At 37.0% G+C, this 22,933-nt stretch overlaps 1 protein-coding gene across 1 annotated transcript in view; it reads right to left on the bottom strand.

The window, feature by feature from the left end:
- Positions 1–21,544: 21,544 nt before the first annotated feature.
- The window catches only part of LOC150107634 (uncharacterized), a 276,919-nt gene continuing 275,530 nt past the window's right edge, over positions 21,545–22,933 (bottom strand). Inside the window, exons 11-12 of the mRNA XM_090392144.1 lie at positions 21,806–22,716; positions 21,545–21,571 (exon numbers count right to left, since the gene is read on the bottom strand). Of these exons, the coding sequence (XP_090248270.1) occupies positions 21,545–21,571; positions 21,806–22,716 (938 nt within the window). The remainder of the gene's footprint in view (positions 21,572–21,805; positions 22,717–22,933) is intronic.

Raw genomic sequence — 22,933 nt, 5'->3', positions numbered from 1 at the left:
ATCTTTGCTCTGGACTCGCCTTGTTCATTTTTCTTTATTATTTCAAGTTTTTCTTTCAATCAGATTACTTTTTGAATCATTTTCACACTTCTGTTTTTTGCTCACTAATTCTTTTACTCATGATTAAAGGTAAGGAAAATAATTTAAAATAAAAAAGTACGGAAAAGCATGAGATATGATGAGCATAATGCTATGTAAAGCAGACATAAATGTTTGAGGTAAATTTGGAACATGGTGTAGTATGCCATTAAAAATAACTCTAAAATGTTTCAAATTGGTAACTAAATTATTTCATCCTGGTGAGTGATTTTTTAAAATAGTTAGCCATAAAAAAAGTATAGATCGAAAATTTTAAAAATCTGTAACATTTATTTTTAAGAGTATATAGGCACACTAATTGAATTTGGGTATCGGAAAAAAATGATGCACTAATCGAAAACGCACTAATCGGGGGTGCATTAATTAAGGGATTGCTGTAATCAAGTTGCACAAAAAGCATAAAGAACAGGACAGGAAAGCAGCTCAGTGAGTAAGGTCATCCTTCACTTTTTGCTGTCCTTACTGACTGAGCTGCTCTCCTGTCCTGTTCTTTATGCTTTTTGTGCAACTTGATTACAGCAATCCCTTAATTAATGCACCCCCGATTAGTGTGTTTTCGATTAGTGCATCATTTTTTTTTTCGATTCAGAAATTAGCTCATACTTCAAAACTATTACAAGAAAAAAAAAACGCAGTTTTTTCAATAAGGAGAGAGGGGAAAGAATGATTACGGCAAGATGATTTTAAAAGGATTAAAACCAGATGTTGGTAACTGCTGCAGTCGACATATTCGAGGTACTAAGCAGTTCATCAGGGAGTTTCATCCTCAGTGTGAAATCAGAAGTTCAAGTGTACATAATAAAATGACAGAAGGCTTAATGTTTGTTTTGTGAGCAAGAGGTATATGAAGAGTTAAATAACCAGATGTCAATAAGGCAATGGCACACTTGATGGCATATCACCAAGTATTTTAGGGAAATGTTCCAGGGAGTTAGCCTCAGTCTTAGCCTATCTGTTTAACAAGTCTTGCAGCAGCACAAGCCCCAATGGAGTGGATGGAAGGTAAAATTTTTACACTTCCTTCATGCTTATTAGCATGGGTTTGTTAAAGGGAGGTTGTTGGTAACCATTTACTAACATGGTTATGCACTATAACAAAGTGACAAATGTATTGCCATAATTAGATGTGAAGACTTCACAACTGTGCAGTGCGACCTCTGAACTCAGATCCTTGTCCTCCTCCACCACCACCAGTCCTAAGTCTCATATGATTTTTGAGCACAGATTTGGTCCCCCAGTTTTCATGGCAACGAGGATATATTGGAAAGAGCCAAGAGAAGATTGACTAAGTGATAACTGGTGTTTGGGAAGTGAAATACGAAGACAAATTGAAGGAAAGCAGTTTGCAACAAATCCTTGCATATAGCATGAAGAGAGAAGATGTGATTGAGAAATTTAAGTTGGTAGGGTTGTTACCAGGCTAATGTGGAAGAAATTTTTCATAGAACAGGAAAAGGTGGCAGAACAAGGGGATATCCCTTCAAGCTGTATGAAGAAGGTGAGACCAGGGACATATGGAGTAGGTTCTTTGCACGCAGAGTGGAATGCACTGTTTGCCATTGTTGTGAACGCAGATACATTTACTGTGTTAAAGGCACGACTTGATGGGCTTTGTGAGTAACAGTATGTACTTCCCATGATGAGTCTTTCGACTCCATGAGGGTCTGTTGTTAATAATAATAAAATACGATTCTGCTGTTCATTTCTGTTATTTTAAAAAATACTAATTTGTAGATGCTGTATCATATTGCTATGCAAATATGAATAGTTGCTCTTTGGGAATATAATAGTTAGCATATGTGAAGCAGATTTACTTGAAGATGGTAATACAGAATGAACCCTGTAAATATGGAAAAGTCTCTATATTAACTATACAGGCAATGATATGGTTACATATCAATAAATGCACTGATATGATATCCACTGAAACTGAGATAACATTTGATACCACTGAAATATAAAGGATAACAAACAAATTATTTGACATATTTGATCCATATGGACACTTGGACAGTTATCAAAATAAGAGACTTGGATGCAGGAGTGTTGTTAGAGTATTATGTTGCGAGGGATGGTAGACTTGAGAAATTGCAAGGATTGTGTAGTACAGACCCAATAGTGCAATTGTCTAGGCAGATGATGCAAAGTTTAGAATGCAATGGGTACAGGAGCTGAAGTTTGTATGGCTCAGATTTATCCAAGCATTTATTTCCATTAAGTGTGAAGGTGGGCATAAGTGATTAAGAGCATATGATGACTTATGTGATAAAAAAATTTCTATGGTCTACTATAAAGTATATCCTACTTCTTCACTGTCCTGCCACCACCCTTTTCCTTTTGTTTTCACCTCTCCTCCAAATATGCTGTGGCTGTCAGTGATCCTACTGGTAACACATGTAGACTATAAGGCTCATTCAAGTTTTTTTTAATTTTTTTTTTTACTACAGAACACCCTTCAAAACATTTTCAGTTTTATGTTTTTTAGTCATTACAATGCTGCCAAATTAGATGAACATGACTTCTACTCCACTTCTCCTTTCTTTGGTCTGATGATAGTGTGAATAACAGAAATAACCCTAACAGAAGGAAAGCCTCCATCCCCCCCCCCCCCCTCAAACACCATCCAAGTCTTGGTTCTCCAAGAAGTGTGCCAAGGCACTACAAAAAAAAATTCATCATATTATAAGTGGCTTGAAATCAAAACTCTAATGTAGCCCTCACCTTACAATCAAGATTACAACAGCTGTTAAAAAAAAAGCCTAATTTTGAAGAAGCCTGATAGAAAATGTGCCTCCTATACAAACTACACAGTGCCATTCTCTTGATGGCACTGTGTAAATATCTTCAGGACTGATGGCACCTGAAAATATCTTCAGGACTGACGTAAGGTGGTACATCCCTTGGCAACTTGTAGCAAAGGTGGACCAAGCTCTCATCACTCCTTCTCTCAGTATCTCCCATAATGCAAAGCACATCTCCTTGCAGACATGTATACTGCTATGCATTAAGGGAAGGGCCACTACCCAGACCGGTTTCGACCTTTATTGAGGTCTCGTCAGTGGGAGGCAGACCCAGAATGGTGATGTTAAGGCAGAAGGATGGAGAGGTCATATTTACCTATACGAGTTGCCAACTGGTGTACCACCTTATTATTAAATTACTCTTGGATTTAGAGAAAGATGTTGGAAGTTTATTTTGCACTTGGTTAGACTATAATAAATTTAGTTTAATCCTTTATCCATGTGTACCTCAGTCCTGAAGATATTTTCAGGGCAAACTTTGTTTGCTTACACTTGGATACAGGATTAAACTCTCTTCTCTCCACTAGTTTACATAAGCACATCCAAGCAGGACTGCATTAACTCAAGCAATTATGGCAATGCCTAAGCGTGAGTTTGGAGGGTGACAAAATCTGTCAAAATTGTACCTCAATCATTAAAAACAATTTAAAAAAAAACCAAACAAACATATTTTCTTGAATTTAGAGGCAACATAGTACTCTAACAATGCTCCTGCATCCAAATCTCTTATTTTGATAATTTAGCTAGATTATACTTTCCATGGAAGTCTTTTTTTTTTTTTAATCAGTCCAGAAACTTGGTCAATCATTAATATCAATCATTCCTTGCTGTTGAATGCTGATACTATCATGAACAAAACGTTTTTAGCAAAGCTTCTGTAGTTAACTTTTCACTAATTTTTCTCACCTGTTTTTAATTTTTTAAGTGTGGAAGGAGAAAAGAAACTAGTAATCCTTTTCATTTTTTACTTCATGCTTCAAGTAAATTTTTTTATATTGTTTCTTAGATAAACAGAGCATCTCTAATGTCATATAAAACATAGTAACATAATTTCCTTAACACATTTGCGAGAGAAAAATCAAATTGTGTTGTACTTGACCATTAAGCAAGACACCAGAATTTCTTTAGTGCTTTTTATTTGCATTCCAGTATATATTGGTAATTTAGTACTAGAATGAAAATGACCCTATATGGTGAAACATGCCACCACTTACAAGCACCACTAAAAACGCATATACAAACAAACACATAGGCAAGCAAAACAAAGGAAATTTTTAATATACTACTTAAAAACAGCACACAGATACAGTCAGTGTATATTGTATTTAGTAAACATTAAAGCTGCTAGAGAGGGTGCTTAAGGGCCAAAGCTGAGAGGAGACCTACACATAACCTTTAAAAAAATGCGGAGAACCGACCAAGGCTTCTGACCTAATGTCCAATCCTCACCTTCTCGTGGTGCACCCTGGTGGGTATCTACCTGGATACTGAACGAACGAGAATGGGCTGGTTTGGGATTTAGCCGACCAAATTGTATTCTTACCGGTTAAACCAAAATACAAAATGATGGTACAACATGACAAAATTTCATGCCAGCTGGGGTGTCGCCTGGTTAAACAAGCCCCCCCCCCCGTTGTTTTTGCCAGGGAACCAGGGAAAATAGCAAAAAGTCAGCTACTGGAACAAATCTGAAAACACACCCCAACTCAACATCACCAGAGTTAAAGATCAGTACTCTCCGCATAAGAAGCCCGAATGGCAAAGAAATGGAGCTTGCTGAGGAATTAAATAAGTACCAGATTGACATAATAGGGGTGACTGAAACAAAAAAGACAAAAACTGGTGAGATCTTTTTGAGCAATAAATATAAAATGTTATATTCAGACAATGACAATCAAGGAAAAGGAGTAGCCATAGTATTCAACAATACAAGGCTAATCTTCTTGAATGGCGGGCAGTCTCAAGTAGAGTGATGTGGGCAAATATGAGAATGGGGAGCTGGACAATGAGACTTATCTGTGCCTATGGTCCCACAGAAGGTTCTACTAAGGTAGAAGTGGAGGAAATTTTTGAGGCTTTAGAGGAAAGCAACTGACACACTGAAAAAGGAAAAGTTGATCATTGTTGGAGATCTAAATTGCAGAGTAGGAAATGATTGTCAGACATACAAAAATATTTTGGGAAAATTTGGAGAAAAGAGCAAAGCTAATAATAATGGCAAATACCTGTTGGATTTCTGCTCTGGACATGGACTGGTTATTACTAACACCATGTTCCAACATAAAAATATGCATAAAATCACATGGAGAGAAGAGGCAAGGAATAAGAAACGTCTAATTGACTATGTTATTGTTGATAGTGATGTTTTCTCCCTGGTGCAGGACACCAGAGTGTACAGAGGATTTGAAATTGGAAGTGATCACTATTTAGTCTTGAGCAGGATAAAATTGAATTTCATATCGGAAAGAAAAACATCTAAGAAAGTTTTAAAGCGAATAAAAGTTGAGCAGCTCTCAGATGTGAACTGTAGACTAAAATACACAAAGATTATTGAAGAAAACAAAAGTCATGGGAGGACTTTGGCAAGAACATAGAAAATAAATATCAAGAAGGTGGCAAAATATTCTGGAGGTTGTTGAAGAAGCTTAGAAATGGAGGAAAAAGTGCTGTAAAAGGAGTTAGAGATAATAAAGGTGACATGAAAACGGGAGAAAAGGATATCCTTGAAGTATGGAGTAATTACTTTGAAAAACTGCTAAATGAAACAAGCAGTGATGACAGCACAGTGGTAAAAAACACTCAAAAGGCATACAGTCACATATCCATACTTGAAGTAGAAAAAGCCATCAAAGGCTTGAAATGTGGAAAGTCAGCAGTAGAAGATGATATTCGACCAGAAATGCTGAAGTATGGTGGGTGGTATAAGAGTCTTACAGTGGCTGCACTGCATAGTTCAGAAAGCCTGGACAGAGGTACAAATTCCAGACGATTGGAGTAGAGCTCTAATAGTACCCATATATAAAAAGGGAAATAAAACTGAATGTGAGAATTACAGAGGTATTTCCCTACTGAGTGTTCCTGGCAAGATCTATGCAAGTATACTTGAGAAACGGTTGAGAAGAATTGTGGAAGAAAAGCTTGGTGAAGAACAAGCTGGATTCAGGCCAAATAGAGGCTGTCAGAATCAGATCTTCACTTTACGACAAATAGTCGAGAAAGCATGGGAATATAACAGAGATCTGTATTTAAGTTTTGTCGATTTGGAAAAGGCATATGACAAGTTGCCAAGAGAGAAGCTATTCAATATGCTATAGTTATATGGTGTCAATGGGACATTATATCAAGCAATACTTAGTCTTTATTTGAGTTGTAAGTCAGCAGTTAGAATTGAAGGAAATAAAGGAAGGTGGTTTAATGTTAAATCTGGTTTCAGACAAGGATATTCATTATCCCCTCTGTTATTCATTATCTATATGGATTACATTATGAAGGAAAGTGGTATTAAACATGATATCAAACTTGGAGATGTTAATGTCAGCTCTTTGCTTTATGCGGACGATGTTATACTTCTAAATAAATCCACTACTAGTCTGCAAGATTCACTGACTAAATTGAATAACTGTTGTAATAGATATGGTATGAAGGTCAGCAATAAAAAGACAAAGACAATGAAAATAGGCAGAATGATTGAAAATGTCAACTGTGTTGTGAATGGAGAACTTGTGGAACAAGTAAAACATTTCAGCTACTTAGGCACGATTTTTAGTGAAGATGGCAAATTAAGTATGGAAATAGACAACAGAATCAACAAAGCCGGTATGGTAGGAAGTCAATTGAATAAATTCATATGGAATAAGAGAGAAATTAGTCGGAACACTAAATTAGCTGTATACAAATCAGTGTTCCAACCAGTTTTAACTTATGGATCTGAGGGCTGGGTTAGAAGTAAAACGCTTGACCAAAGACTAGAGACCACAGATATGAGAGTCCTGAGAAAGATTAGAGGCGTGAACAGATAGCATCAATGGCAATATCATATTAAAAACGAGGATATTAGGAAAGAACTTGATATTGTCAGCATCCAGGAATGTGTTAGCAGAGCTAATCTCAGGTGGTATGGTCACTTAAACAGAATGGGCGGCAAAACAAGTGTTCTCTGCCAGGTTGGAAGGAAAACGACCCAGAGGAAGACCAAGAAATAGGTGGCTTGATACGGTACAAAGTTCCTTAGACGATAGAAATCTAAGATCTGATAATGTTGGAGTCTTGACAAGTAACAGACTGATCTGGAGGAAAATTGTAGATAGGAAGTCAGTAATGATGTAAATTTTTTCATGTAGTATCATATCCTGTACACCCCCTTGAGGGTACATGGCAGGAATTTGATGATGATGATGATAAAGCTGCTAGAATATTTAGCTTAATTTTTCAGGATCACTTGAACTGTTTTTTTTTTTTTTTTAGCCATTTTTACAAACATTTGGCTAATAGTTTCATATTCTTTATTCAGTGCCTTCTCATTGGAGCAAATTGTTAGAGCTCTGTGTTGTGCTGGATGGTGCCATAAATTTTTATGTATGCATTGGCCTGTGCGTGTAGGTTTGCGGTAGACCATGAAGGAGAGACAGCATGAGGGAAGATGTGTGATAAGTGTGTCTAGAAAAGGAAGAGAGTTATTGTTTTCAGTCGTTTGTTTTATTCAGGTGGCTTAGGAATGTATTTAATGTTTTGTAGTTGTGGGACTAAATGACAAAAATATCATCAGCAAATCTGAGCCAGACTTTGGGCTTGCTGAATCTAGAGTTTGTTGCTTGAAGTCTTCTATGTAAAAATTAGCTATGGAGGGGGCAGGCGAAGTGGTGAGCCCATGACTGCACCTTCTTTTTGTGGGTAAAAATTATTACCCATGTGGAATACCTGGAGTGAAGTACGTGGGCAAAGAGGGCTGTGATATCGGGCGGAAGTATGTTCTGTATGAGAAGAATAGTATAATTGATCAGGACATTTTAAGATCAGTACAAAGGGCAGTTATGTCAAAGCTGACTAATAAATCTTCATTGTTCAGTGTGATGTTTCTAATTTGTTGTGTAATTTTTATGTAGGAAGGGGAATGACCTATCAACTCTTTGAGTGTAGCTGCTAGTTTCCTAGCTAAGTGTTTTTTCCAGGTATGCTGTCCGATCAATGACGATGGTAGCATTGACTTTATTTGCACTCTGGTAATAACGATCTTGGCTATTTCTTAAAGATTTAAGAGCTAATTTTTCTACTTTGATTAAATTGCAACTTAGCAGTTTATTGGAATTTAGTATGTAGGAGAGGAGGGATTTTAGACCTCTTTCAATATGGTATATGAAATCTAGTTTGTTTACTGACCTTGATGAGATGGCATAGTTCAGGCCTTTTTTCAGAAGCGAGAGAGTTCTCCTTCATTAAGGTTGTAGCTGGATATGTTGATAACCTGGTTGTGATCCATTAGTGGTTGGTTGCTCCTTACTTCGTTTGTCACCATGAAGATCAGGGGACCAAATCTGTACACAATACTCCATATGAGACCTGATCAAGGTCTCTTGTCTTCTCAACTTTCAACCAGAACCTCTTCATTTCTGCATGTTAAGATCCTCTGCATCATTGCCATAATTTGATGTGAAGACTTCACAACTGTGCAGTGTGACCTCTAGACTCAGATCCTTGTTCACCACTACCAGGTCTCTTGTCTTCTCAATTTCATCCAAAATTTCCCAACCAAGTGTATACTTTGCATCCCATTGTTGCCTGCCAGTTTCAGAACCTTATACTTTGCAACATCGAATTGACAATTCAATATTGTTGTCACTCTATTTAAGTCCTTCTGTAAGATCACAACATCCTGCTTGATTTCTCATTACTCTTCCCAGTTTTGCATCATCTGCAAATAGATGTTTATCACTAGTCAAACCCATCTCAATATCATTAACATTCAAATTAAATAACAATGGTTCTAAAATGGAACCCTGCCACATAACCCCCTAGTGACTTTCCACTTCTGGGATAGTGCATCCCTATGCCAAATTGCTGATACCCATCTGAGAACCAGTTGCCTATCCAACTCACTAATCTATCATCAAATCCCATCTGCATCAGTTTAGTTACCATTTTGTGGTGTGGCAGTCTATTAAAAGTCTTTGCAAAATCTAAGTATATCATTGTATATACATCTCCCTTTAACCCATGCTGACAAGTACTGAGAATGCCACTGTTATTAAACTACTTTTGTAGTCTAGCTCTCATTAATCTCTTGAACCTAAACTACAATTCCAGAGATACAGATTGGCCTATCACTATTAGCTTATCACCATCTTTGTGTAGTGTAACATGGGGGGGGGGGTGGGGGGGGGGGGGGGTGGGGGGGGGGGGGGGTGGGGGGGGGGGGGGGTGGGGGGGGGGGGGGGTGGGGGGGGGGGGGGGTGGGGGGGGGGGGGGGTGGGGGGGGGGGGGGGTGGGGGGGGGGGGGGGTGGGGGGGGGGGGGGGTGGGGGGGGGGGGGGGTGGGGGGGGGGGGGGGTGGGGGGGGGGGGGGGTGGGGGGGGGGGGGGGTGGGGGGGGGGGGGGGTGGGGGGGGGGGGGGGTGGGGGGGGGGGGGGGTGGGGGGGGGGGGGGGTGGGGGGGGGGGGGGGTGGGGGGGGGGGGGGGTGGGGGGGGGGGGGGGTGGGGGGGGGGGGGGGTGGGGGGGGGGGGGGGTGGGGGGGGGGGGGGGTGGGGGGGGGGGGGGGTGGGGGGGGGGGGGGGTGGGGGGGGGGGGGGGTGGGGGGGGGGGGGGGTGGGGGGGGGGGGGGGTGGGGGGGGGGGGGGGTGGGGGGGGGGGGGGGTGGGGGGGGTCACTTCACAACTGTGCATAGAGGCTTGTGAAGTCATTTCACGAGCCTCTATATACAAGACCTACTGACTTCACATCAATTGCCTTAGTAACATATAATGCAATGCAAATATTCTTGCAAACATGTAAAATGCTATACATTATGGGAAAGGACACTACCCAGACTAATACGATCTGGATAATCAGGAGATATGAAAAGAGCTCCATCTCATTATAGCAAAAATGTATTGAGGTGTCTTCTAGGTGCAGCAACAGTCTTATTTGGGTATGTCCATGAAGAATAATTCTGTTATTGTTTGTTCAAAAACAGATTATTCATATTCCAAGACCCCATGGAAATATATGAAATCATCAAGAAGGAAGGGAAAAAAACAGAAAAAAAAAAAAGATTAATGAAATTCTTGTCATCTTGTAACATCACCAACTTTCATAAGATGTTGGATTCTGATTATGTAGAGATTAAAGTAATTATTATTTGCTTCAGCATCCAACATGATCTTCCATCACAAAGGCTAGACTTGTAAATATTATTTAATGTAAACAACTTATTTTACAATTTAATATTCATATAACTACCTTAATTTTGTCTAATATTTGATTATTTATTCAAAGATATATGTATTAATAATGAAAACACTGTATTAAATATTATTAAGCTATTTTATTTATTACTATGTTAATATTATAAGAGTTTGTATTTGATAATTTAACTGCGCATTAATTGAAATGTAAATATTCTCTATTTATTCCTATTTGTAGAAGTTTAACGTATATGCAATAGCTCAATTTTATTATATTTTGTTTGGTTGTCATGGAAGTAAGCGAGCGCGAGTTGGAACACCATGTGAGGAGAAGGTTTATTGAAAAGAGTTTTAGAAAGAAAGCACGTGAACAATTTAGGCGGGAAGAATGGATATAAAAAAGAAGAACGCTGGAAATTATGATTATTAAGAGAGAGAGAGAAAGGAGAGGATTGGCATTAGGTTGGAATCGGGGCATTCGGGAATCACAGTGCGATAATAGCGAGTCGGCAAGTCACTCAAGCAGCTAATAAAGTCTACTAGTCGAGAGGCAGTTAGCTAATAAATTGTAGAATAACAATTATAGCTACGGAAGACAGCTGAGTGACTACTAAATAGACTAGCGATATTTGAGTTGAGATTCAATTTCAGGGCCGACCTTTCAAGGACATACAGAACCTTGAAGCAAAGCACAGAGTTATTAGCGTATAGTAGAGACTGTAAAGTTGAAATTTACCGTTAGCTGTGCTTAGAAATATATTGCCTAAAGAATTAAATAAATGCAGGAAGAATGAACAGATGTGCATACTAAACCTCAAGTTAAGGAATTATTGTGTATTGCCTTAATTTATAAGTGATCAGTAGTATTTCATGCAAGAACGTTTGTTTATGTGTATAGTGACCGACGATTAATTCAGTTATTGCTTAGAAGATTTATTTAATGAGTGCTGTATACTGTTTAAAGTGTTTACAGTTATAAAAAGTGTTTACGTATAAGTAGATGAAGAAAAAAGATTATCGGTAAGATTATTCCAACCATTAATATTTCTATACAGAGAAGTGTGTGAGTTTCATCCTAGAATTTCCTTATATTAACAGTAACTATTGGTGAGAATTAGCTGAAGTGTAAAATTAAAAGTGTTTGTTTGTGAAGAGGTGTGTTACTGCAAGAAGACTGTAATAGAGATAACAGATTTACCTTTGTCTGAGTCTGTATGATTGAACTTATCTGAGAAGCTAAAATGTTTGTGATATCTTAATTACTGATTTGAACTTAGGTGTAAAATTTGTGATTTAAAATTAAATGTTTGTTTTTGTTAATCTAAAGTTGTGTTTTGCCTGAATCTCTTTTACTGCGCCATTCATAAAATATTCGAACCAAAGCGGGTAAATTAAGAAAGTTAAATATTCTCGGCCAGTATATATAATAACAGTATATTACGGAGAAATAGTTGAGGGTTGATTTATCTTCAATTCTTGAACTAATTCAGATATAGAGTGGCGCAGTCTATAAATATAAATTTTCTCTATATTTGTATTAGAAATCAACTAGCAACTTAATTATTATTATTATTATTGTTCAGGGCAACTCCAAGGAGTCGACAGACTCATCAAGGGAGGCCTTAACATCATGTCAAGAACAACTATTCGACATTGACATAGTATCTATCATACCTTGCCTTGAACTCATTCACGGTCGTAGCACCCACAACAGACTCTGGAAGCTTATTTCACTCATTCACCACTCTCCAAGTAAAAAACCTGGCTCTAACACCCTTGTCAATCACGCTCTTGCCCAGCTTCCATGCATGGCCCCTAGTCCTCCCACCACCAGTCACATTTTCAAAAATATCTTCTGGATCAATCTTATAGAAACCCTTCATTAATTTGAATGTCTCAATCATATCACCCCTCCTTCGCCTATCGTCCAATCTCTGCAACCCACAAATCTTCAACCTATTCTCGTAAGGTTCATTCCACAGACCTGCTATCATCTTGGTCACTCGTCTCTATATCCTCTCTACTTCCTCCCCCATCACGAAGAAACCCTGGTGCCCATAACTGGGCACAGTAGTCCAGGTGGGATCTTATCAAGGCTCGATACAGAGGAACAACAACTTGTTTGTCTCTGCATGTTAAAGTATTTTTCAGAAGCCAAGTGATTTGATGAGCTGATTTAGTCACTTTTGCAATGTGCCCCCTAAACTTCAATTCCCTATCCACCAACACTCCCAAATCCCTGGCTTCATCAATCTCCTGGCGTATGGTTCCACCAATGTGATATACTGCTGCTATTCTTTTCACCCCAAAGTGCATAACCTTACACTTTGCCACATTAAATTGACATCCATTTTTCCTAGCCCAGTCCTCCAAACTATCCAAATCATCTTGTAAAATTTTGACATCCTGTGCACTCACAATTGCTCTACCCAACTTTGCATCATCAGCAAACAAGTGAACACTTCCTCTCAAATCCTTTCCTATATCATTGATGAACAAATTGAAAAGCAGTGGTCCAAGAACAGAGCCCTGCGGCACACCACTAGTCACAAGCCGTCTTTTAGACTCCACTCCTGAATAAACCACTCTCTGGTATCTCTCCTTCAACCACCCTCCTATCCATCTCACCAACCCTATATCTATCTAGTTCTCACATGAACTCATTATCCTTCCAGAAATTGCTGACACAAATGACCAGATCATACTAGGACTTGATTTCCTAGAGAAGAATAAATTCATGTGTGACTTTGCCTCCAAAACCATTTCCTTGTGTGGCGTGAGTTATCAATTAATGTACAATGAAGACAATAAAAGGGAACTATATAACAAGATGGAGATTGAAACCTTAAACTTTGAAGGCGGAATAAGTGATAAAAAAAGAAAATTGTTGCACGAAGCTATCAATTTAGCTGAATCAAAAACCGATAGAGTAGAAATAAGGAAATTCATTCTGTCAATTTTCCAAAAATATCCCCAAACATTCACTGAAGATATTTGCTCATTGACCTGTACAAACAAGGTAGAGCATTCCATTGAAATCACTTCAGAAACGCCTATCTACACTAAGCAGTACAAAACCCCCTTAAATATCTAGATAGACTTCAGATCCTTCTAAATGATTATGAAAGAGCTGGGATCATAGAAAAATCTAATTCCAGATGGAATAGCCCATTTTTGTTGGTAGAAAAACCTGATGGAAGTCTCGGATTTATATTAGATCTGCGTGAGATTAATAAGGTCACTAAGCCCATTGATTTTCCTCTATGTAACATAGAAGAGCTCCTGACTAGTCTAGAGGGAGCAAAATACTTTTCAAAATTGGACCTGAACTCTGGCTATTTCCAGATACCTCTTAGAAAGGAGGACAGACCGTTTTTTGCCTTTACCACTCGATGGCAAAAATACCAACTCTGTCGGCTTCCTCAAGGGGCCAGAAATTCAACTATGAGTTTTCAGTGTCTGATGAACACTGTACTCTCAGACATGTTAGGAAAGGGAGTCATATGTTTCCAAGATGACCTATTAATTTACACCCCAGACCTAACATCACATGAAGAAATTTTAGATAATGTATTAAATAGACTAAACTTGTCACATCTATCGTTGAAGTGCTCAAAATGTAAATTCTTCATGAAGAAGGTTGAATACCTAGGACATGTTGTCAGTGAGGCTGGAATAATCCCCACTCAAGAAAACATCTCGGCCATTCTAAGGGCGAAAATACCCACCTCTGTGAGACAAGTACGAAGGTACTTAGGAATGGTATACTTCTATAGAAAATTTACCGCAAATTGTTCTCAAATAATGGAGCCCATAATTAAATTAACTAAAAAGGAGGAAAAGTTCATTTGGGGAAAGGAACAGAAATCTGCCCATAAATCCTTAAATTTAGCATTAACTAGATCTCCTGTCCTCACTCATCCCACTCTTGGAAAACCCTTCTATCTTGCAGCAGATGCCTCGAATGACACCATTGCAGCTGTAATAGAACAAAAGAAGAAAGAAGAAATTAGACCCATTGCATTCCTAAGTAGAAAACTATCTGCATCAGAAAAAAATTACTCAGTTATTGAAAAAGAAGCACTAGCTATTGTGCATGCCTTAAGGAAATTCAGATACATGTTACTGGGACAAGAAATTTTTTTAAGATCGGACCATAAACCCCTAACTTTTTTATCCATAATGAAGGATAAAAACCAAAGGATTATTCGATGGGCCTTAGAATTACAAGAGTTCCAAATACAGATATGTTATATTTCTGGAAAACTTAATGTAGTCGCTGACTACCTTTCCAGAGCGCTTCATGAAGAAACTAAAGAGAATTCAGATTATGAAGAAGGAAACATCAAATTAATAAAGACAGGAGGAAAACAACAAGAACACAGGAAACCACCTCACCTTCAGAATTGGGACAAGTCGTCCATAAGAGAAGCTCAGAGGCAAGACCCAGTATGGGGAGAAATTTATTTACGGATCCAAAAGGGAAATGGAGTTTTGGAAGAACATTCTTTCCTGCAATCCCTATTCATAGATGGTGATGGTCTTCTGTTGGCAAGGCAGAACTTCACTGGACGTTGGAAAAATAAGATAGTAGCTCCCATGATAATGATCCCCTGGATACTGCATTCCTTTCATGATGTAGTTTAGCAGGTCACCAGGGGTTTTACAGAACTTGGAACAGAATAAAAGATAGATATATATGGAAAGGAATGAGAAGAGATGTCGAAGCCTATGTATCTTCATGTATATTGTGTCAATGTAAATCGGATAACGGAAAAAAGGCTCCCCTCCAGCCCTTTCCCATTCCAAGTCATCCATTTCAAGCTGTGGCAATGGACATCATAGGGCACCTTCCAACCACATTGAAGGGAAACAGATATATATGGTGGTGATTGACACCTTGTCTAGATTTCCTGAGGCCACAGCTATGAAGGACCAAACTGCCCAGACAGTGGCAAACAAATTCTTTGAGTTGATAATTTCAAGATACGGAACCCCCCAAACCCTCCTCACTGATAAGGGAGCATATTTCACGGCTAAAGTCATGCTACAGTTATGTAAATTACTGAAAATACAGAAACTGTTCACCACTCCCTACCATCCTCAAGGAAATGGGATGTGTGAGAGAATGAATCGAACTCTCAAGCAAACCCTATCTAAACTTGCAGATGGTCAATTAACTAATTGGGACAACTTCCTCTCACACACCCTTTTTGCCTGTAGAACAGCGTTGCACTCTACTATAAAGGAGATTCCAGCTGTGGTCCTATACAGATTTGAACCCCCTTTCCCTCATGACTTTAAAGACTTGAAAGCTAGTTCTGGTTTCCTTGACATAGACGAATATCTTAACAACCTAATATATGAGAATAGAGTTGCACATGACCTTGTAGCAGAAGCCAGTCAGAATAGCTCACAAAAAGCCAGAGCTTACGCTAATAAGATAAGAAGGTATAAGGAGTTAAAGCGTGGGAACTTAGTATTTCTAGAAGAACAGCAACCCAGCAATAAAAGAGGAGGGAAATTTGGTAAAGGTGCTGCAGGCCCTTATGAGATAGTTAATAAAACATCCCCAGTAAACTATAGAATAAAAGAAATATCAGGACAAAAAAGAACCATAATTGTCCATTCAGACAGATTGAAATGAATTAAGAATAGGCCAGATCGCCTGGTCTGCCTAGGAGATCCCATTGAAAAAGTATGGAGTAGAAAAAGAAATTATCAAGGAGTGAGAGAATTTGGAAGAAATAACTTGGGATCAGGAAAAAAAGAAATGAAACAACCTAGGCGCATCACCAAAGGTCAAAGAAAAGATTTGTGTTCTGAAGAAGACCCCCCATATTACCAATATAGAAGATATGCTGCAGTCGAATGTGATGACAGTAGGAATCTGAGTAAAGACGGGGAAGATAATACATGCATTGTAGAAAAACACAGGAGGGAGTTTCATCCAAATGAGGTATAACCTGAGACCCAGAAAAAAGGTAGTAGAAGTCTGATTCCTCCACCAATGAGTTTAGTATGAAAAATTTTTCAAAACAAGAGTAAGCCTTTGTTGGATTCTGATTATGTAGCGATTAAAGTAATTATTATTTGTTTCAGAATCCAACATGATCTTCCATCACAAAGGCTAGACTTGTAAATATTATTTAATGTAAACAACTTATTTTACAATTTAATATTCATATAACTACCTTAATTTTGTCTAATATTTGATTATTTATTCAAAGATATATGTATTAATAATGAAAACACTGTATTAAATATTATTAAGCTATTTTATTTATTACTATGTTAATATTATAAGAGTTTGTATTTGATAATTTAACTGTGCATTAATTGAAATGTAAATATTCTTTATTTATTCCTATTTGTAGAAGTTTAACGTCATGCAATAGCTCAATTTTATTATATTTTGTTTGGTTGTCATGGAGACGCATGTAAGTAAGCGAGTGCGAGTTTTGGAACACCATGTGAGGAGAAGGTTTATTGTAAAGAATTTTAGAAAGAAAGCATGTGAACAATTTAGGCAGGAAGAATGGATATAAAAAGGAAGAACGCTGGAAATTATGATTATTAAGAGAGAGAGAAAGGAGAGGATTGGCATTAGGTTGGAATCGGAGCATTCGGGAATCACAGTGCGATAATAGCGAGTCGGCAAGTCACTCAAGCAGCTAATAAAGTCTACTAGTCGAGAGGTGGTTAGCTAATAAATTGTAGAATAACAATTATAGCTACGGAAGACAGCTGAGTGACTACTAAATAGACTAGCGATATTTGAGTTGAGATTCAATTTCAGGGCCGACCTTTCAAGGACATACAGAACCTTGAAGCAAAGCACAGAGTTATTAGCGTATAGTAGAGACTGTAAAGTTGAAATTTACCATTAGCTGTGCTTAGAAATATATTGCCTAAAGAAATAAATAAATGTAGGAAGAATGAACAGCTATGCATACAAAACCTCAAGTTAAGGAATTATTGTGTATTGCCTTAATTCATAAGTGATCAGTAGTATTTCATGCAAGAAAGTTTGTTTATGTGTATAATGACTGACGATTAATTCAGTTATTGCTTAGAAGATTTATTTAATGAGTGCCGTATACTGTTTAAAGTGTTTACAGTTATAAAAAGTGTTTACGTATAAGTAGATGAAGAAAAAAGATTATCGGTAAGATTATTCCAACCATTAATATTTCTATACAGAGAAGTGTGTGAGTTTCATCCTAGAATTTCCTTATATTAACAGTAACTATTGGTGAGAATTAGCTGAAGTGTAAAATTAAAAGTGTTTGTTTGTGAAGAGGTGTATTACTGCAATTTTTATTGTATTTGGAACTTAAGGAACTGCAAGAAGACTGTAATAGAGATAACAGATTTACCATTGTCTGAGTTTGTATGATTGTACTTATCAGAGAAGCTAAAATGTTTGTGATATCTTAATTACTGATTTAATCTTAAGTGTAAAATTTGTGATTTTAAAATTAAATGTTTGTTTTTGTTAATCAAATGTTGTGTTTTGCCTGAATCTCTTTTACTGCACCATTCATAAAATATTCGAATCAAACCGGGTAAAATAAGTAAGTTAAATATACTCGGCCAGTATATATATTAACATCATATAAGGGAAGGGTAGTTGAGAGTTGGTTTATCTTCAATTCTTGAACTAATTCAGATATAGAATGGTGCAGTCTATAAATATAAATTTTCTCTATATTTGTATTAGAAATCAACTAGCAACTTAATTTTAGGTTAAGAACATCGTAATAACTAAATGTCAGATCCAAGGTGTAGATTGAGAAGAAGTAGGATCCAACAGTACCATCTGCAGCATTGTCAACAACTTTTTTTTGAATGTCTGATCAATACATGATGAACTCTGTTCATATTATGTGAAGTTAATGAAAACATCCACTGCTTTAACTGTTACACAAGCCTTCCTCTGATAGCAGAATAGAATTGACTGAAATGATAAAAGATGCAGATTTGGATTTATGAATCAACCAACACAGGAAGATTTCTGCTGCTATATCAGCATCAGAGTGATATAAGTTTCCCTAGCAGTCAATCTTGCAGATGCATGAGAAACATTGAGCTGTTTCTCATAAGGGTTAATATCACTTTTGTAAGTTGTCTTTTATTTTTTTTTCTCTCAATACTTAAAATGTAAAAAAAAAATCACTTTTTGACATTTTTTAACTATGCATGAATGCGTGCACACACACACACTTGAGAAGTTTTAAACTTTTGTTTGCCTATAAATGGCAAAGTAGCATCATGTTTCAGAAGGACAAGATACAACTCTGTCTAATAATTTTTAAAGAGCTTTTGTGTGTGTGTGTGTGTGTGTGTGTGTGTGTGTGTGTGTGTGTGTGTGTGTGTGTGTGTGTGTGTGTGTGTGTGTGTGCATAGGATCATTAAGCTTTTCTGTCTAACCCACACTGGAAGGTATATCCATCACTTATCATTCCTAACAGCAGTATAGTGTTATCAAAACCTTAGCTAACAGAACCAGAACTATCTGTTCAGATCACACTGGTCTCTCCACTAAATTCAATCATATTCATGATACATTTTTAGCCAGTGGTTTACCCCCTTCAAAAATCAAGAGTTCTTTGCCCATTCTCCAATCCTAACCCCTCTTCCCCCACAAATCCAGAACACAAAAATCCATTTCTATCCCATACATCTAGGGCACCTCAGAAAAAATTGCATGCATTCTTAAATGGTATAACATACAGACCTTCAAACAATACCAAAAATAGCTACCATCCACTTCATTATCTAGATCAGGGTTTCCCAAATTGTGTTCCATGGAATGTGAATAAGTGTTCACATTCAGGAAAAGGGAATACTGCTGTTTATGACTGGTCATAAAAATTGCCTGCAAGCCGATTACAACAATGGATGATGTATCCTCTGTTCTCAAAATTAAACGAAATAACATCTGTGTTGCAAATGTTAGTGACCAATCAGCAAGGAAGTATAAAGAAATTTTCCACTGAAATTGAAGATCAAGGTAGTCTATATTCGGTTCTCAAATTTAGTAATACTGAATACTTTCTTCGTAAGTTCATATTGTAGGGTGAAAGTGCTTGCTTTGAAACCATAGTGCCAGGATTTTTTAAAAGTAACAGGCCTACAGATTTAAATTTTAATATGAATAAGAGACAAGGGGCTTTGTTTAATTTTGGTGTTAAGAAATCTCTTATTGAAGGTGTCTGTGGCACAACAGATAGTGATTCATCCACCTCCAGCCTACAAAGCAATCTCTAGGATGTTAGAGAGGAAAACTACCAGTACACATCAGAAAAAGTCTGCATTCACTCGTAAGTACTTATAATAATATAAATTTTTGGTGGTGGTATCAGAATGGGATATGTCAATGAAAATCAGCACAAATTAATTTAATGATATTGGCCTGAGGAAACTACAATATGCTACAAGATTTCATTAGTCCAGTGATTGATGACCGATTTAAATATAATTTTATATTTGTCAACATGTCACACCGTATACATAAGTATACTAATACTCTTTATGATTATGCCATAATTAATTATTAATACATTACAAAATAACCAAGGTGTTCCATCATAGGAAAAATCTGGGAAACGCTGATCTAGATCATCCTGGTGTCGACAGTATCCCTTGCTCCTGCAAGCTTAAACACTTTGAACAAACTGGAAGAAAACAGGAAATATGTGCGTCATCTATACTATAACCATTTCAGGGGGGCAGACCATACCATGGATACAGATCACGGGCCCAACAGAGAAACATCCCTCTTATACTGAAACAGATATAAATCAGAAAGCGACTGTGCCTAGAATCCACCACAGCACTACAAAATTCTCCAAATATAAACGAATTTGGGTGCATCACACTGTCAAAAATCTGGAAGACCATCATTGTGAGACTTTCATGAAGATTCCATAACCACACTCACAGATAACTTATTATTTAATTAGCTAAATAAATATTTCTTGCCACACATATTTCTTGTTCCACAAAGCTTGTTGTACATGGCTACTCACTTCCCATGTCAAAACCAAATGATTAGTTTCTCCAACTGGTGCACTGTGGTGACAATTCTATCATCACTGCATGAGATGATATTATTAAATCTAATACTCTAGTTGCATGTGTAACCTCAACTACATGCCGCATAAGATAACTGTCCCAGAGTAGCTCAAGAAACTCGATCTCCTTACACGATATTTCCTGCTTCCAATCAATACTTCCATAATTAAAGTCACCAATTATAATAACCCTTCTGTCACTCACCAGCCTCATCTGTCTGAACATTTCTACCTCTACATTCCCTCTGTAGCAACATCCCACTATATCTAAAATTTGTGCTAACCTCAACTTCACACCACCAGACCTCAAAGCCACTATCATTATTGCTTTCTTCAGGTTCCACCTTGAAAGGACATAACTGTTCTGAAATCATCGTTAATACTTCACCTCCTCTTTTATCTTATTTATCTTTTCAAAAAACGCCATAGCCATCACATTCTATTCTTGTAAGCACGTCATCCTCTGTTAACCGTGGCTCACTGACACCAATGATCTGTGGGCTGACTAACTGTATCAAGGCCACAAACTGCATCCTTATTCCTAATACTCCTTGCATTGGTGTATAATCCTACAACTCCTTATCCCATCATTTCTGTAATTTGCCTCTGTTAATCCCACTGAGGCCATCCCTGTCTTGTCTTTCTTTGTCTCTTATCTCACACTTTTGATATCTTACACTCACAGTCCCACCATCTAGTTTCCATTTCCCTGACTGGATGCACACTCACTTCTACTTTCACTCAAATGTAGATCATCTGTCTCCTACTTCTTCAGCAAACTCCAATCCTCTCTTCTGGCATATTCTAGCTCTCGTGCTATTCATGATCAATGCTTTTCTCCTCAGCTTTCCACTATCATACCATGGTACCACACTCATAATTCTACCACTCACACTCTTTTGCTTCACTATCTTTGTTCATTCAACACCCCATTCATTCTACAGACTTCTTTCTTAATACAGACTTCATAAGTGATCAGCAATATGTTATGCAGATGAGGGAATGTATGTATAATAAGAGTTGTTTCAATACTAAGAATTGTAGAACATTTTTATCTGTCTCAGTTTGTATATAATTTTAATTTTATTTTATTTTTTACTATACTTGAAGCAACTTAACATGTAATGCTTTCCACACTTCTTTCTGAGGCAGCAAATAACAGTATCAGTGATTATCTCATAAATAATGTTTATAAAGTAATATCCTGTTTCAACTTCTACAAATAAAGAAGAAACATATTACTTACATATAACATGACCCTAAAAATGTTTCAGGAGATTTAAGACAGTACTGGAGTTAGATAAATAATCTATTCAAAGTTACTTTCCTAGTAATCAAAATTTACTGTTGTTAACTTCATCAACAATAACTAAACTCTAACATAAACAAAACTAGAGCAAAAGTAAAAATAAGCATGATCACCATGTAATAGAATCAAATCATTACATACCATTTCCATGTCCTTAATTTTTTCACAGAGCTTTATTTCATGATCACTACTGGCTTCAACTTCAGTATCTTTTAAATCACTCATACTGCAGCCTACTTGAATACCAGCCTCTACATATATGTTACCAAATATGGTCTGAACCCCTTGGTCCTCAGTATGAAATGTGTTTTGATTGAGAAAATTGGCATCTATATTTTGTCCAAATGGAAGAGCTTTGGTATTAAATACTGACTGTTTGGAAAACTGAGGTTCAAAAGTATTGAAATAAGCTTTGTTAAGCATCTTGGAATTGATGTTATCTTCAGCATTTTGAGATGTTTCAGTTAGAGAATTCCTTGATTTATGCCATATATCAGGAGAAATGGCAATATCTTTACTAGAATCAGAAGTTTTCTTGTAAGATTCATTATGCAGCATTATTTGAGTTTGTAAATGTAAACCACATCCATCATCTGAATCTGCAGAATGTTTGCTTAAAGTTTTAATTTTCATATTAGCATTTGCAGATGAATCTTCATTACCATTTCTAGAAAGATAAGGATCTGATGACAAATTATTAGCACCAGACACAATTAAATGCTGTAATGATTCAGTATCAAAAGAATTCCTATCAGTTTTGATGTTCGTAATATCTGCTGGGTTCAATTCTTCATTATAAACATTTGAAGAATGCAAATGATTTGAGATTTGTGATGACTCTTCTAAATTTTTCTGTAATGAATTCTGTGGAGCGGAAAATACTATTTTCGGAATTTGAAATGATTTGTCTGCTTCATTTGAATGTATATTTGATATTTCATTGTCTACATCACACAGGCTAATATTCTCCATTTGACTAGAATTTTTGTTTTGAGATTCATCAAGAATGTTTCTTTCTTTTGAAAGAAAACTATGCAAAATTTCAGGCAAACCTGAAAGAAAAGGAATTAAGTTTGTAGCTGTATATTTATAAAAACAAAAATTTCATAAAAATTTTAAATGTTTTGGATTTAAACAAAAATTTTACATTTTTTGTATTTAAACAAAAATATCATGAGCTAAATTTTAAAATAAAAAAATATACAGGGTGGTCCATAAGTCATGGAAAATGCCACAAAAAAGCCCCGTCTTTGCAAAACAACTGCTTAA

Source organism: Typopeltis vanoorti, chromosome 4, assembly GCF_054136105.1.
Source record: "Typopeltis vanoorti isolate ZY-2024b chromosome 4, IOZ_Tvanoo_1.0, whole genome shotgun sequence".
In the NCBI taxonomy this organism is placed as follows: domain Eukaryota; kingdom Metazoa; phylum Arthropoda; class Arachnida; order Uropygi; family Thelyphonidae; genus Typopeltis; species Typopeltis vanoorti.
Note: the sequence above shows the minus strand (reverse complement) of the source record. Positions and strands in the feature narration are given on the sequence as shown.